The sequence below is a fragment of the Amphiura filiformis genome, chromosome 1 (assembly GCF_039555335.1).
Source record: "Amphiura filiformis chromosome 1, Afil_fr2py, whole genome shotgun sequence".
NCBI classification, from domain to species: Eukaryota; Metazoa; Echinodermata; class Ophiuroidea; order Amphilepidida; family Amphiuridae; genus Amphiura; species Amphiura filiformis.
The window spans coordinates 12,129,518-12,143,877 of NC_092628.1; the positions used below are offsets into that span (position 1 = coordinate 12,129,518).

The 14,360-nt window shown below is 38.1% G+C and overlaps 1 protein-coding gene across 1 annotated transcript; it reads right to left on the reverse strand.

The window, feature by feature from the left end:
- Nucleotides 1-588: 588 nt before the first annotated feature.
- Nucleotides 589-13,102, reverse strand: LOC140155026 (U6 snRNA-associated Sm-like protein LSm7). The gene is made up of 4 exons (XM_072177739.1): nucleotides 13,018-13,102; nucleotides 6,365-6,470; nucleotides 3,675-3,746; nucleotides 589-2,387 (listed from the first exon to the last, which is right to left on the reverse strand). The coding sequence occupies exons 1-4, from the start codon at nucleotides 13,021-13,023 to the stop codon at nucleotides 2,248-2,250; spliced, it is 324 nt and encodes a 107-aa protein (XP_072033840.1). The 5' UTR covers nucleotides 13,024-13,102; the 3' UTR covers nucleotides 589-2,247.
- Between the last annotated feature and the right edge of the window lie 1,258 nt (nucleotides 13,103-14,360).

Here is a 14,360-nt window from a genome sequence, read left to right on the forward strand (position 1 = left end):
GTGTTTAACAAATAAACACTTTTCTAAACACATCTCTGCTATCACTTTGTAAACATGTTTTTAAATACTAAACATGTTTAGAGTATTGATGGATAGTCTTTAGCTATTGAACACTGATGTTTAGGAATTTGACATATGTTTAGCTTTTAAACATGTTTATAAAGTGATATAGCAAGACTGTGTTTAATTGCTAAACACCGTTTTTGGAGTTTTTGTAAAACATCAATGGTGTTTGAAATTTTTGAATCATTAATTTGAACACCTGAGTTGTAGTTTTACACATTCTACTTGGTGTCTTCTCCTGTTCATGATAGCAGGGAAGGATACACCCCCTCAGTCCAAACCACCGTCATTCCGAATTGCTAACCCTAAAAATTCTGACTGATGGTAGTTCAGACTGTCTGTGTTTTGGATTGACAGGGAGACCCCGCAGGGAAGACGCTTCCTCTTACTTACATTCACATGATACCTTGTAGGTTTATTATGATCAATTATCTTATACCAACATGTACTACATGTATGAACGTTGAACGTTGAGGTTAAGGGGGTACTACACCCCTGGCCAATTTTGTGCCTATTTTTGCATTTTTCTCAACAATTATAGCGCATTGGTGACAAGTAAGATACGTTTATTATAGGGGCAAGGACTACAACTACTGCACTGAAAATTCAGCAACTCAAGGCAAGGTTATTGATTTATTGATCAAATATTGGGTTTCCCTCATTTTTGACTGTAATTCCACAACTGTTGTCTGTGTTGAAATAAAATTTCCAGTGCAGTAGTTGTAGTCCTTGCCCCTATAATATACATATCTTACTTGTCACCAATGCGCTATAATTTTTGAGAAAAATGCAAAAATATGCACAAAATTGGGCAGGGGTGTAGTACCCCCTTAAATGTGCCTTTACATCATTTGGAGTGCACCAACTTTTGTAAGCAAGTGTTTTGCACAAGATGTGTAATGGAATTGGAAGAAGAACATTTTGGGTCAAATTTACAGGCTAATATAAACAAACATACAAACTATAGTTTGTCTCGTTTCAAGTTGGGAGTAACACCATGTTGCATTTTGCAGAGGCATACTAAAATCAGTGCATCTATGCAGTTGTGTCAGCCATTCTACCAGTGTGTATACCCCACGGGATTAGGTTAGCGCGTGCGATTCAATCTGCCACCTCAAAATCCAACATGACCAGGCATGAGACGTTTCTCTCAACTTGAGAAGAGACAGACTATAAGAGATGAGTGGTTCAATTTTCAACACATGTGGTGCTTGCTATCTTATATGGCCCATCACCCGAATGTTATATCAAGTGAATGTTATCAAGTTCTGATCGACTCAGAGTCTTTACAGTACATACAGTTGGGTGGTACATCATCTTGTTACCATTTTCCTGCTAAATCTTGGGGTGTGTTATGTGTGAGGGGGAGGTGGAAGAGTACAAGCTCACCTCACAGGATGGTACATCACATTCCTGTGTTTTTTCTCCTTTTGACACAAAATCTACATTTTGATTGGTTTTTAAAGGGGTGGGTGTCATTCAAGTCAACCACTTGTCAGAACAAGACAAATAGAGCTTTGCATAAAGCAATTAATTGAATTGGAGAATGTGTTAAAGTTTGCCTCAAGACATGCTTGTCTTGTTTAGTGTATCATAGTGTATGCTTGTAAACACACAAAATGTCTAGCATGCCAAATATCAGATAATCGAATATAGTTTTCCATATTTAAAAGTCCTTATTCCCCTTTAAAAGTCTTTATCAAATAAAGATGTCCTCAGTCCTCAATACAAAATCTTCACATGTGTAACATGTCAGGCTTTGTTAGCAGTAGTACTTACTGTTCAATATGTACACAGATATCTTGTTTTTTAGAGAAGAAATCCACCAGAAAAAACAAATTGTGTTTCATTCCCCCAACAAAACAGTGAAAATCAAAGATCAGGTAATGTTATGTTGGCTTTAAGTCGAAGTGAAGGAATGATATAATTGATCAGCTTTTGAAAAGTTCACACAAAACTGGTGATGTTGCTGAACATCTTGTTTTCATATCTAAAAACCACTTGTGGCAGAAACTCGCATACAGCAAATTAAGTTCATGTCTCTATACACCTCACACCCCTAGTAATTGGTCTCATTAGCCAATATCAAGGTCACTGCCTTCCATAACCACAGAATGTCACTATAAAACAATACAAAACTGAAGAGTCCTGTCTCTCAAAGTTAAGTTCACTGAAGTCCCTGTGCTAGGCTTCTTGTGCTACAAATGGATTAGCGATAGGTTCCATACCATCTGCAGGACATATAAGGACCACTGATGTTCCCCGGCATACTGCTAAACCAAGACTCCTGGTGTCATCTGTGAGTTTAAATGGATCGTCTGGATCTGAAAGGTACAGAAGTCAAGAAATGCAAGTTAAAGATTTGGTTACTATATTTTGGTTCACCTCAAGTTTGGTAGTGACCCATGTGCATATTTTGCTGGTCTCGGTATAATCAGATCAAGTGAAAAGTGTATACATTTGTGTACAAGGGCAGTTTGTAGGTAGGTAAAAAAGCATTGACATATCTACTGAACTTTACAATAGCTTATGTATATGTGATATACATTTCCAAGTATGTTTGTGTTTGGTCAATCAAATGCACAAATGAATCTGGCAATGCTCTTAATATGGTGTACACAGACATGTTAAGTCCATAAAGAATGTGACGAGGTCCTCGTTTCATTTACACTTCGGTTGAAATAAAAACCAATGTTCTGAAGCGCTGATCAACATTTGGTAGTTTTTGAAATGTGGCATGAACTACCCTAATATTGCAATCATGGTTAAGGGGGTACTACACCCCTGTGGTAAATTTGTGACTATTTTTGCATTTTTCTCAAAAAATAATTACACACTGGTAACAAAAGTTATGTATATTATTGGAGCAAGGAATCCAATTACTACACTGAAATTTCAGTGACTCAAGACAAGCGGTTCAGAATATATGATAGGAAATGAGGTACATCCTAGTGGTACCTTATTTCTTATCATAAGTAACGAACCGCTTGTCTTGGGTCACTGAAATTCCAGTGTAGTAATTGGATTCCTTGCCCCTATAATATACATAACTTTTGTTACCAGTGTGTAATTATTTTTTGAGAAAAATGCAAAAATGGACACAAATTTATCGAAGGGTGTAGTACCCCCTTAAACAGCTAAATAATGTCATTTTGGTTCACTATTTTGGACAGCCATCAACTTGGTTAAATATTAATTTTTACAGAATAAAGCGTAATAATATTCATCTTGATTCCATAATAATTTATATAGCTACAGCCAGCTGGGCAAAACACATCCCTATCCCAACATAACTTTATCGTCTGAATCCTTTGTCGTCTACAATTGCGCATAGTTATGTGTGTCATGCTTGTAGTGACTTGGGCGATCAGCGCATGTCCTACCACAACTACCGCACCAAGTCCGCGTCCTACGCACCGAGCCAGTGACCTACCACACAGAGCTTGTGTCCTACCTAATGCACCGTCAAAAGGTAAATTTAAACACAACTGAACAGTCTCGGGCACAACTGTGCAGTCTCAGACCACCAGACACTTTTTTAACACAAAAGTTAAGTTTCTCTGTCGTCAATCCAAAACTTTGATGAATGAAGGCATCAGTGCAATACCTACCTCTAACAAATTCTGCTGTGCCATCAAGTACCAAGTTCAGCAATGGATCATAACCTTTCAAAACACCAGTAACTGTGGTAAAGAGAAAAGTGTATATTAAGTATTCCTTATTACTTTGTATTGTACATACATACTCTTTTAAATTGGAGGCACTAAAGTAAAACAAGGTCATAGTACCACATAAACCCAATTCGAGGAACTGCTCTGGTTACTGTTTTAAAGGGTAATATTATTCAAATGATGGGCAAACCTCAATATCTAGGTAAGAGCCTGTGCTTCGGAATTAAGTTTTTAAGAACCAGTTGTGTCTCTTATCACCTGACAACAGGAGATAGCATTACTTTAAGTGGGCCGAGTTGCATGTTCCACGCAAAAATAATGCTATATCGTGATGTATCGGAATATAGAGACACAGCCGAGTCTCAAATCAATACTTTTATTCTCTAAATCCATTTCTATCACGTTCAACAATCACTCTGTTCAGCTCGTAATAGACGGGACTCGTAACATCGTGGATTGATATAGAATGGCGTACACACACCTGAGCGCAGCACCTACATGAACTACGCTTTGTGTATTGCGTGACTGGCACACGTTTTTGTTAATTAATGTGGGCGTAAGTTGGGATTTTATTGACTCGCGCAGTAACAAAAAACAACTAATTCTCACTCTGAACTGATCAGAATATAAGCATGGCTTATCAGAGCTAGTGTCTGACCGATCAGATCCCTATCTGAATCGGCCGATTGGCCGATCAATTCCCTCTTTGATCTGCCGATTCGATCACCGATTACCAATTCCCCAAATGTAAGCAATTGCTGCCATCGCCATGAGTAAATTTCACCTGTATATTGAAAGGGTACTTGTACGCAAAGTATTACCATAATTATGTATGCTCTGAGCACAAAAATACACTCCCGTGCTCATTTACAATACTTAATTTGACCATGATTATTCTACGTTCAATTAACCTTTTCCCCGATATCCGAGTCCGTCGAATCATTCGATCGCCCCATTTTAATATTGTGTTTACGTTCAAGTCAGTATTGAGTTTTGCACACGGCCCGTAGCTCTCTCCAATCTGACACGCATGTGTGTAACCCGGAAGTGTTGAGTTTTGCATGCGGCCCGTAGCTCTCTCCAAACTGACACGCACGTGCGTAACCCGGAAGTGTTGAGTTTTGCACACGGCCCATAGCTCTCTCGAATCTGACACGCACGTGTGTAACCCGAAAGTAAGAACTACAATTGTACATGTGCATGCGGGGAATTACCTGATTATCTCAGCTGCGTGCCTGAATCACGGTATGATTATATGTTTATCGCCTACAAAGCTTGTTCTTTTGTTAAATTTCGCTTGATTTAACTAGTCTAATTCAAAGAAATATACCAATAAATGAATACTTGTTAAGCTTCAACAATTACTTTCATGATATTGGGTGATCGGTGCATTACATCGGCGGATGAAGGAAAAATCGGCCGATGCAGATCACTACCGATAAGCTAATAATCTGCCCGATTCGGAAGCTACCGATCTGATCGGTCAGTCTCTAATCAGAGCAGAGCTCAACAAACAGGGTTCGAATTTTGCATTTGTATAGCACTTTTTTATAGTGCCTTAGTATATGGAAGTATCCTGATTCATAGTTGGCAGTGGTGATACAAACCCACCCCTTTTAATTTCAAACCCACCCTTTTTATTTGATACCCTTTACAAAAAACTCTGAAACCCACCCTTTCTAAGTGTGGTTACTTATCATAGATAACTGGTTATGGTGGTCCAGGAGGTGCAGATTTGCATCCAAAGAGAATTACATTTAGAAGACCAAACACTACAGAATGGGATTTCAATGTTTTTTGAGTTTCATTTAGTGTCATTCAGTCTGAAATTACAGTAAGCTTTAAGATTGCAATTGTTGACTTCTAAAACCACCCTTTTTATCAGTGAACACCCTTTATATTTGGACACACATTTTAACCAGAAATTTTTTCAAACCCACCCTTTTAAGCATTGTGTGGACCTCTCAAACCCACCCTTTCTAAAGCGTGGGTTACCAACAGTGTGATTATGATGAATTTGCCAAAAACTGCTACACAAAATTTTTAAACGAATTCGAACCCTGTCAACAAACCCATGGACTGAGGGTAACCCCCAAATTGAACAATTCCTGTGAAAAGTATTTAGGCCCTTCGCACTTGATTATTAGTTTCCTGTTTACCGCCCGCGTCCAAAATTGAAAATCTCAAAATAATTAATTAATTAAAATAATTAATTATTTTATTTTTATTTCTAATTTTCTCCTTTAAAATAACTTGAATGATATCAACATTAATGATGAATGAACAAAGAGTACAACTCCACCTTCACTTATTTATAAAATCAAATATTGTTGTGAAATAATTAAATGCCCGCTCTAGTTATAAGTTACTTGTAATAGTTCAAACTAAATAAAGAAAATAAAATATAATTAATAATTAAAAGTCACCTCGTCCCTTTTTTCAAAATCTTTAACAGGAAACTAATAATCAAGTGCGAAGGGCCAAGGTTATCAATGGTAAAAGTAGACACCAGAGATAACTTGTGTAGAATCTGGTAAAAATAGCCCTTGTTATTGTCATTAAAACAAGTTTTTTGAGCTCTCTGAGCCTCTCACTAATCTTGCATGGTTGTCCTTCACATTTATACCTACCTTCTCTTCCCCCTTGAAACTTCACCCTGATTGGTTTGTCAATGAACTTGGACAAATCCAAAATGCTCTCCTTCTTCTTCCTTTCACCTTGTTGATGTTGTTGTTGCTGCAGTCAGAAACAAGAAATCAACAAGAAAATCAAAATAAAGATCACTGAAGCCCAGGACCGTTACGACCATTAGGCGGGGGATTTAGGCCAGGTAAGGCGGTCGACTAGGGCGGCAAACGCAGAGGGGGGCAAAAAAAAGGCAAAAAAGAAAAAAAAACAGGAATGAAGAAAGAAAAGGGAAGAAAAAATGAGGCCGGATAAAAAGAAAAAATGGGCAGTATACAAATAGGTCAAAACTGATGAGTTTTCAAGGGGGTAACCCCCCTTAACATTTTTTTGGTATGGTTTGGTAGGGTGACAGGGAGAGGCTTTGCCTAGGGCGGCAAAATCCCTAGGAACGGCCCTGATGAAGCCTACACTAGAGCTTTATGGTACTGTTTAGCTGGGGGAGGGGCACTAGCAGTAGCATAGCCAGCATGAGGGAGGCAGGAAATCCTAGGCTATTGGTTTTCGGGGGAAAATGCTAAAACCGCACCTTACACACTTAAATCAGACTCCATTCGGGGGAACTGAACAACCTGGCCCCCCCACTTTCAATGTGCTGCGCACGGCACTGGTTGACAGCCAGCTGGCCATTTTCTTTGTCGGGCTGACGTCACAAGCGTCACAAAGGGGAAATAGCCTTGTAAAACCAGTGTGCGCATGTGCAGTTCCCCTTTCTCGAGGTGGTTGCTATGCGCGCGCTTGTGCAAAGGGGACGAAGGGGACACACCGACATCGCCTGGATAATAATTATTTGGTACAGCAGAGATACTAAAATAAATACCCGGGATCGATACATGTGAATGTGCTATGCACGATTTGATATTCAGACGATAAATCTTTGGATACCGGGGTAGAAAATGATGAATATCTCCCGTAATTGTTTTGTTCTAAAGAAGCCATATTTAGATCCTTGCACTTGAACATATGTGTTGAAAGGCTATGATAATCATTAGCTTGAGTATTGAGAAAGAAGCGTGCGTTTTGAACTCAAAACCTGACCAAAATTCTGATTTTATATTGCGTTGGTCCTGTATGGACTACAGCGCGTAGGCTAGCTGCACTCACTACACCCGTGGACCGCGTGGAGGCAGTATAAAAGTCGATGTCCATAAATTGACCTCACTGGCGTATACAAGCTTACTCAGTTACTCACACACAGAGAAATAAATTACCCGACTACCGGCTAGTAGGTATGCCAGGCAAACCTTAATTAACACATTTGTTAAGGGGGTACTACACCCCTGGCCAATTTTATGCCTATTTTTTGCATTTTTCTCAAAAATAATAGCGCATTGGTGACAAGTAAGATATGTATATTATAGGGGCAAGGACTACAACTACTGCACTGAAAATTCAGCAACTCAAGGCAAGTAGTTATTGATTTATTGATCAAATATTGGTTTTCCCTCATTTTTTACTGTAACTCCACAACTGTTGTCTGTGTTGAAATAAAATTTCCAGTGCAGTAGTTGTAGTCCTTGCCCCCATAATATACATGTCTTACTTGTCGCCAATGCGCTATAATTTTTGAGAAAAATGCCAAAATAGGCACAAAATTAGGCAGGGGTGTAGTACCCCCTTAATCAACCAAATTCGCCTAGAACACAATACATATTTTAAATTTAAAAGAACAGGTAGGTCAAGGAAACCTACATAAATGTGACCCGGCAGCACAAACGAGCCGTAAATTCCCTAAATTGTATTCTGAGTTATGGTGTAAAATGTGTACGAAGGTCGTATTCATCGGTCACTTAAGCTGGCGCGACATCTGTCTTATTTTGATAGTCACAACACCAATCAATAATCCTATTATTGAAGTGGATAATAAGCTTCTACCTTAGATGGCTATAGAACTTTTAATAGCTCTGGTCTTTGTTTGCTTTTGCTAAATCCTTTTCAAGTGGTGGGTTATTTGTATAGGTATGCATAACCAACAATTAACAATGAGAGAACCTTCTTAAACCTCGTTGACTTGGGGATGATTTGAAATGACCGCCAATTATGACTGTTTGATATTTATTGCCAGCAATGTGGAAAAAGAGACACACATAGAAACGAAAAAAGCTATAATTTTGTTGAAGGAGCAAAGTTTAACTAACCATAACTCCGCTTCTGGATATCGTTTGAAGTCACTCAAATGATATACCATTTTTAAGTTTATGATGTTTATTTTTTAAACACAAAATAAAACAATATTGACCGTGGGAGGAATTTACGGCTCATTCGCCGTGGACAGTCACAAATATGTTTTCTATACTTTGACCCAAATATATGATTTTTTATGGTGATGAGACAATCGCACATGGAATTTTAGAGGGCTTTTGATAGCAGTTCCATTAAAAAAAGCTGCTATCATAATGAGACCAAGTCCTAGAAACACCCCGAAATGCCGTTTTGATTTTGCCAGCAGAATCTTTTTGATGATTGAAAGTCCCGGATGAAAGTCAATCTTTGAAAAGATGTAACTTTGCTACGGAAAGTGCTATAGACAAAAAGGTTTTCAGTTTTGTCTTTCTTTACTCAAGGGCTTTAATTTGATATAAAATGATGCAGTTTGATGGCAAATTTGAATTCACCTGGCATACCTAGGCTATTGTCAGTAGCCAGGCTCAGGCTTAGTCAGGACAGGTCCCTCGCCCTCGGCTCATTTAATGCGTTTCAAAGGTCGGAACAAAATGGCCATGCGTGGCTGTGGATTCAACCTACCATGGGGATTTCTGCCATGAAGATATCGGGGCGATGACACTGTGGGGGCAATGCCCGGGGGTAATGTTCCCGGGTGTCCGACCAAGTGAATGCTGGTGGCAGGTGGCGGATGACATGATCGAGCCGGCAACTTGTGAAACTGCCCGGCCTTATGGCATTTTCCAATATAGTCGGTTCGTTTTGTGGGGTTCATTATCGAACCCAAACGGTTTTAACTTGTATTTATTTATCAACATAGGCCTATTTGTTTGTGATATTTCAAGCGTTTTAAATATAAAATAATCCCATTCAATTACACGGTTGACGATGAAAATTTACTGAATTTAGGGAATGCAATGCGGCCACCACCTGGCTGGCGGTGGTAGACTGCTGCCCTCAGTCGTCAACCGTCTGGATTGACGACTGAAAAAACTATGTGGGAAAAAAAGTGACGGATTTTGCAACAGGATTCCTGTGGCATAGAGCATGCGCAGTTGTGTTCAAATTGACCTTTTGACCGAGTTTGTTGTTTTTAGAAGTTCAGAGCGCAATCTTGTCACAGTCAGTCGCGCTTGTCCTAGTCAGTCGCGCTACGGCGCACAACCAAAGTCGCTTGAATATTTTTCAGAAGTCCGTCATGATATGGACTGGAAGATAAGGCCAAAAAAAAAAAAGGTTTGTCTCAAAGCTCCCGAGAAATTTAAAAACAAATGCGAAATGCGATTTTTTAAATTTTTTTTTTTATTCCTGAATTTTTTTTCATGGTATTTTGTAGGCCCCGAAAATACGAAAAAATAAAAAATATATATTGCCTACCTGGCCCTCTGTTGATCAGATTAGGTCAGTTTAGATTGTCATGTAATTTGTGAACAACTCACTGAACTGCCGGCCCGGCGTGAGTCGAGGAAAAAGTGACAAAAATTTGACCATGAATTATGTTTTATAGTCAAAATATTCCACTAATTCGATTAATATAATGATATTTGGCCTAAACTTGAACTCATTTGAAATGAAATGTCAGTTTTATTGAGTTTTTACACTCATCCATGTGCTTGCAATGCTGTTGAATTCTGCACTTTGGCGATGTTGGAACTGCATTTTATTGAATTCGCGAACTTTTATGGCATAAAGCAACATTTTTATAGTAAGTGCACTGCTTGGAAACTTTCTTAAAAAAGCGAGATAGATGGTTTAGAATCACGGCGAGAAAATTTTGAGAAAAAAGTCTGATTTTCGCCGATTTTTTTCTGGAAAAAACTATAAAAAATTTTTTTTTTGAAATAAAAAAAATTTCCGCATTTGTTTTTTGTCAAATCGTGGGATTTTACAAACGCGCGCGTCAGCTTTGAGACGAACCTTTTTTTTTTTTTTTTTTTTTTTGGCCTAATCAGTCGTCACTACGAAGCATACACAGTACATGCGAAGTGTAGACGGCTGATTGGAATTAGTCTATGGCGCATGGGCGGTCGGCAGGTTCGTTTTGCATACCTGCATACTGCATATTTTTAGAGTTTCTTAGTGGCGAGTATATAAAATATATTAAAGCTACTTTATTTGGAGAGCATGTTTTGGAGATGTTGGTACGAAGCGTTGTGGTGGTGGCGTGCATGGAGAGGGTGGATGGGTGTGCACTTCCGTTTAATTTGTTGATATTTTTCATTTTGTTAGGTTAATGAGTGTGTTTTACTTCATTAAAATAACTTGAAAATAAAAACACCCCAAGATATGTAGTACACATTTTTGTAGATGCACTGTCACCTTAACAGTTTTACTGGACTTCCCCAAGGCTACATAATTATCCAAACAGACTTAAATGTGTATGGTTTATCCAGTATCATTTCCTATTTGTATTAATAAAAATGTATCATTGCAAACAAGCAATATGTATTGTATCATTTGTTCTCAACCTATAAATTAAACAGGAACTAACTATACTGATGAGTCCCTTTAGAATTGAATAACAAAAAGGGGTCACCTTTTATCAAATGTTTACTATTTATGAATTACATGGCACCATTGTAGGCGAAAAAATCAACGTTTTGCTTCTCGTACCCTCCCTCTGAGATTTGTGAGATATACCAGCTTTTTTAAATTTTTTAATTATTTTGGAATGCTTTAGGTCTGCTTTAGGAAGGCTTCGTACATTTGTTTGCAGTACTCTAAGGGATTTATCCTCATAATCTCATATTTTGAAAAGATATAAGAAAAGGGCCTGCTTATGCTCCTTTCCTTAAGACTGTTGGAAAAGACTGAAACTACTAACAATGCAAATTTTACATTGAAGTACAAAAACCCTACCTCATTTATAGTTCATGAACACTCATTCATATAAAAATAAATTACCATACCATGTTCCTGTGTTCCCTATTAATAGGCCTATGATACTAACTTTTCCTCTGGTTAATTATACCCCTCTCCCCCTTTACCCCTTCACCAAATGTTAGGGCTCAGGTTACTGCTAGATTTTGAATACAAACTATATTTGAATAAATCTGGATTTCATAGTATGTCCCATCATTCAGTGTGACATTCCAACTTATACCTGTACCAGGGTATAAAAAGCATAGACCATCCAAAGATAAGCATTATGGGATATGATATCACTAATCTACATAAACAATGTGTATTTTGTTGTGTTCCAATATCTGTGGTTTTGAATATTTGCCAAGGAGGCAAGGACCTGTAGACATGTGCTAAATAAAATAGTTTATGTTAAGGTGATGCTGACTGAATCATTTTAGACTGATCGTTTTTCCAAATTGAGACACAGACACCCTGAAAATTAATTCACACTCGTGACACAGAGCATTGTACAGTCATCCAATCTAATTAGCATCTCTCACAAATTTTGAGATGTCTGCCCAAGGATCAAACAAAAGTGTTTATATCATGTGTTTATATTTTGTTTACGATATGCCCAATCATGCAACATTTGATGCTTACAACTCGGCGAACTCGCCACAAAGAAAAATATGCAGTATGCAGGTATGCAAAACGAACCTGCCCCATGGGCGGTGGTTATTTCGAGATACTCTAGCTAAAATACAGGTTTACATTTACTATCTTACATTATCTTGCTGTATTTCAGCTAGAGCTCCAAACGACAAGCTTCCGGGTTTTTTGGAGAACAATACTGTTACGTAAGATGAAGAAGAAACCCGCCTCGGAGCCCGCCCTACTCATTATTTCATTGTACTTATTGCAATTTGCCTCCACACATTACGTAATCAACACAAAGCTTTTGTGAGGATTAGTGAGTGGATAAGAAATTGACAGTGGAGGATACTGAAGGACACGCCGATTGTTAGTTGTCAATCATGAATTGCATAACGTATTAATATTTTACTGCATGGCATTCCGCATAAACACCAAGACAAATTATGCCGTATTTTTCCAAAGATCATCTCATATGAAGTAAGCTGAATGCGATCTGTACTTTTGTAACATTCCGATCGCTTTTGATCACCTATTATCGGCGAATTTGCTTGAAAACACGTGAGTTCATGTTGTGTAAACATAATTAGCATAGACACAAATGAAATTACGATGCAATACAATTCAATTTGAATGCGCAGCAGATCTATAGAAATAACGTTGCCCGGTTTTATGCAGAATTAGACCCTGTCTGGCGGTGGTGCATGTTGCAATTACAAACTGCAAAATTTTGCACCGATTTTTCGTATTACCGGCACTACTAAAATTTGGCCGGTTTTTACACAATATTGCATGAAAATTTCCTTACTGTTTATACATATTACAATAGAGAAACTTCACAATTTAACATCAAAACCCTTATCTAGCTCATGTAGAGCTCCAGGCTCCTAGAATTGCATCAAATGTACACCTATCGTTGAGTTTCACATGTCATACTTACCGCCATGTTGTTTACAAGTTTCTGATGCCGGGATAAACAAAATTTCCTTTAAAATGGACAGTGCAGTGCTCAGCACACAATCTGTGTCACTTTTTTGAATGACACGGGTGTCATAGTTGGCAGACTTAAAAGGGGTTAATTGTCATCCACAGCCTTATCCTCCCAACTTGATAGGCCGAGTGAAGTTTCAAAAGGGCCGAATAGAAGGTCATGCAAGAGTCAATTTGAGTGAACCTACCCACCTCAAGCTGGGCCTCAAGCCTCGGCATCAACTCAGTGGGCTGAAACTAGTGTAAAATTGCAGACTTTACAAGTTAAAGATGGCCGCACAGGTCCCAGCCTAATAAGTTCTTTGACATACCCAACATTGGTGTGGTGCCAGGTGGTGTGTGGGGGTGCAAGTTAGCGAGATTAGGCATAAAAGGGGTCATTGGTGAGAAACAGAAGCTACATTTTTTCGTAAACAGAGGTATTCAATGAGACACATTGCCAAAATTAAACATGACACATTTTTATATGGTATTCTAAAAATATTATTGTTAAATGATGTGAAGAAAAATGTCTACTTCATCAGAAGAAAAAATTGTCAATTCCTGAGTTCCAGAAACTTGTTAAGAATTCTTTCGCTGACAGCAACACAAAAATGGGGTCATTGGGTGTGAGGGAGTTGTTCGGGTAAATGTTGCCCAACATTAAAAGATATTCTGATTCAGGTGACAGTGCAGTATTAGTAGCGTAGCCATGACTTTTTCATGGGGGGTAAGGGATGGACAACTTTCAAGGGGGTAAAATTGTCAAAAATGGGCTAAAACTAGGTACAAAAAGCCTAAACTTCTAAATATCAGGGTGACCAACATCAAACAGGGGGGGGGGTACTTCTCACAGGGACACCTGCCCTCATATCCCCCTGGCTACATTATTGTGACAGTCGTCTTTGCACAGTATTTTTTGTTTGACCTGAGAGCACATCAGACACACCAAATTGCATTCTGAATACAAGGAATGTCCTGATGATATCAATTAATTTAGATTTTTTGAAATTGGCGATATAATACAAATTTTATGGCAAATTATAAAAATTGTCTTTTTGTGAAATTTCATGTATAGGCCCTATCTTTTAGCTTCTTTTCATCCCAGCTACATACACCTGTACACCTTCTGTACATATCATTAGATTCATACTGTGAGGACTGTTAAATGTCAAAAATATAAATTTTTAATTATTTGCCATAACATTTAAGTATTATTTCAACAACAACAACAAAATCAAAATTATTAGATATTAGAAGAACATGACTTGTATTCAGAAGAATGCAGTAATTTCTATTTGGTGTATGATAATG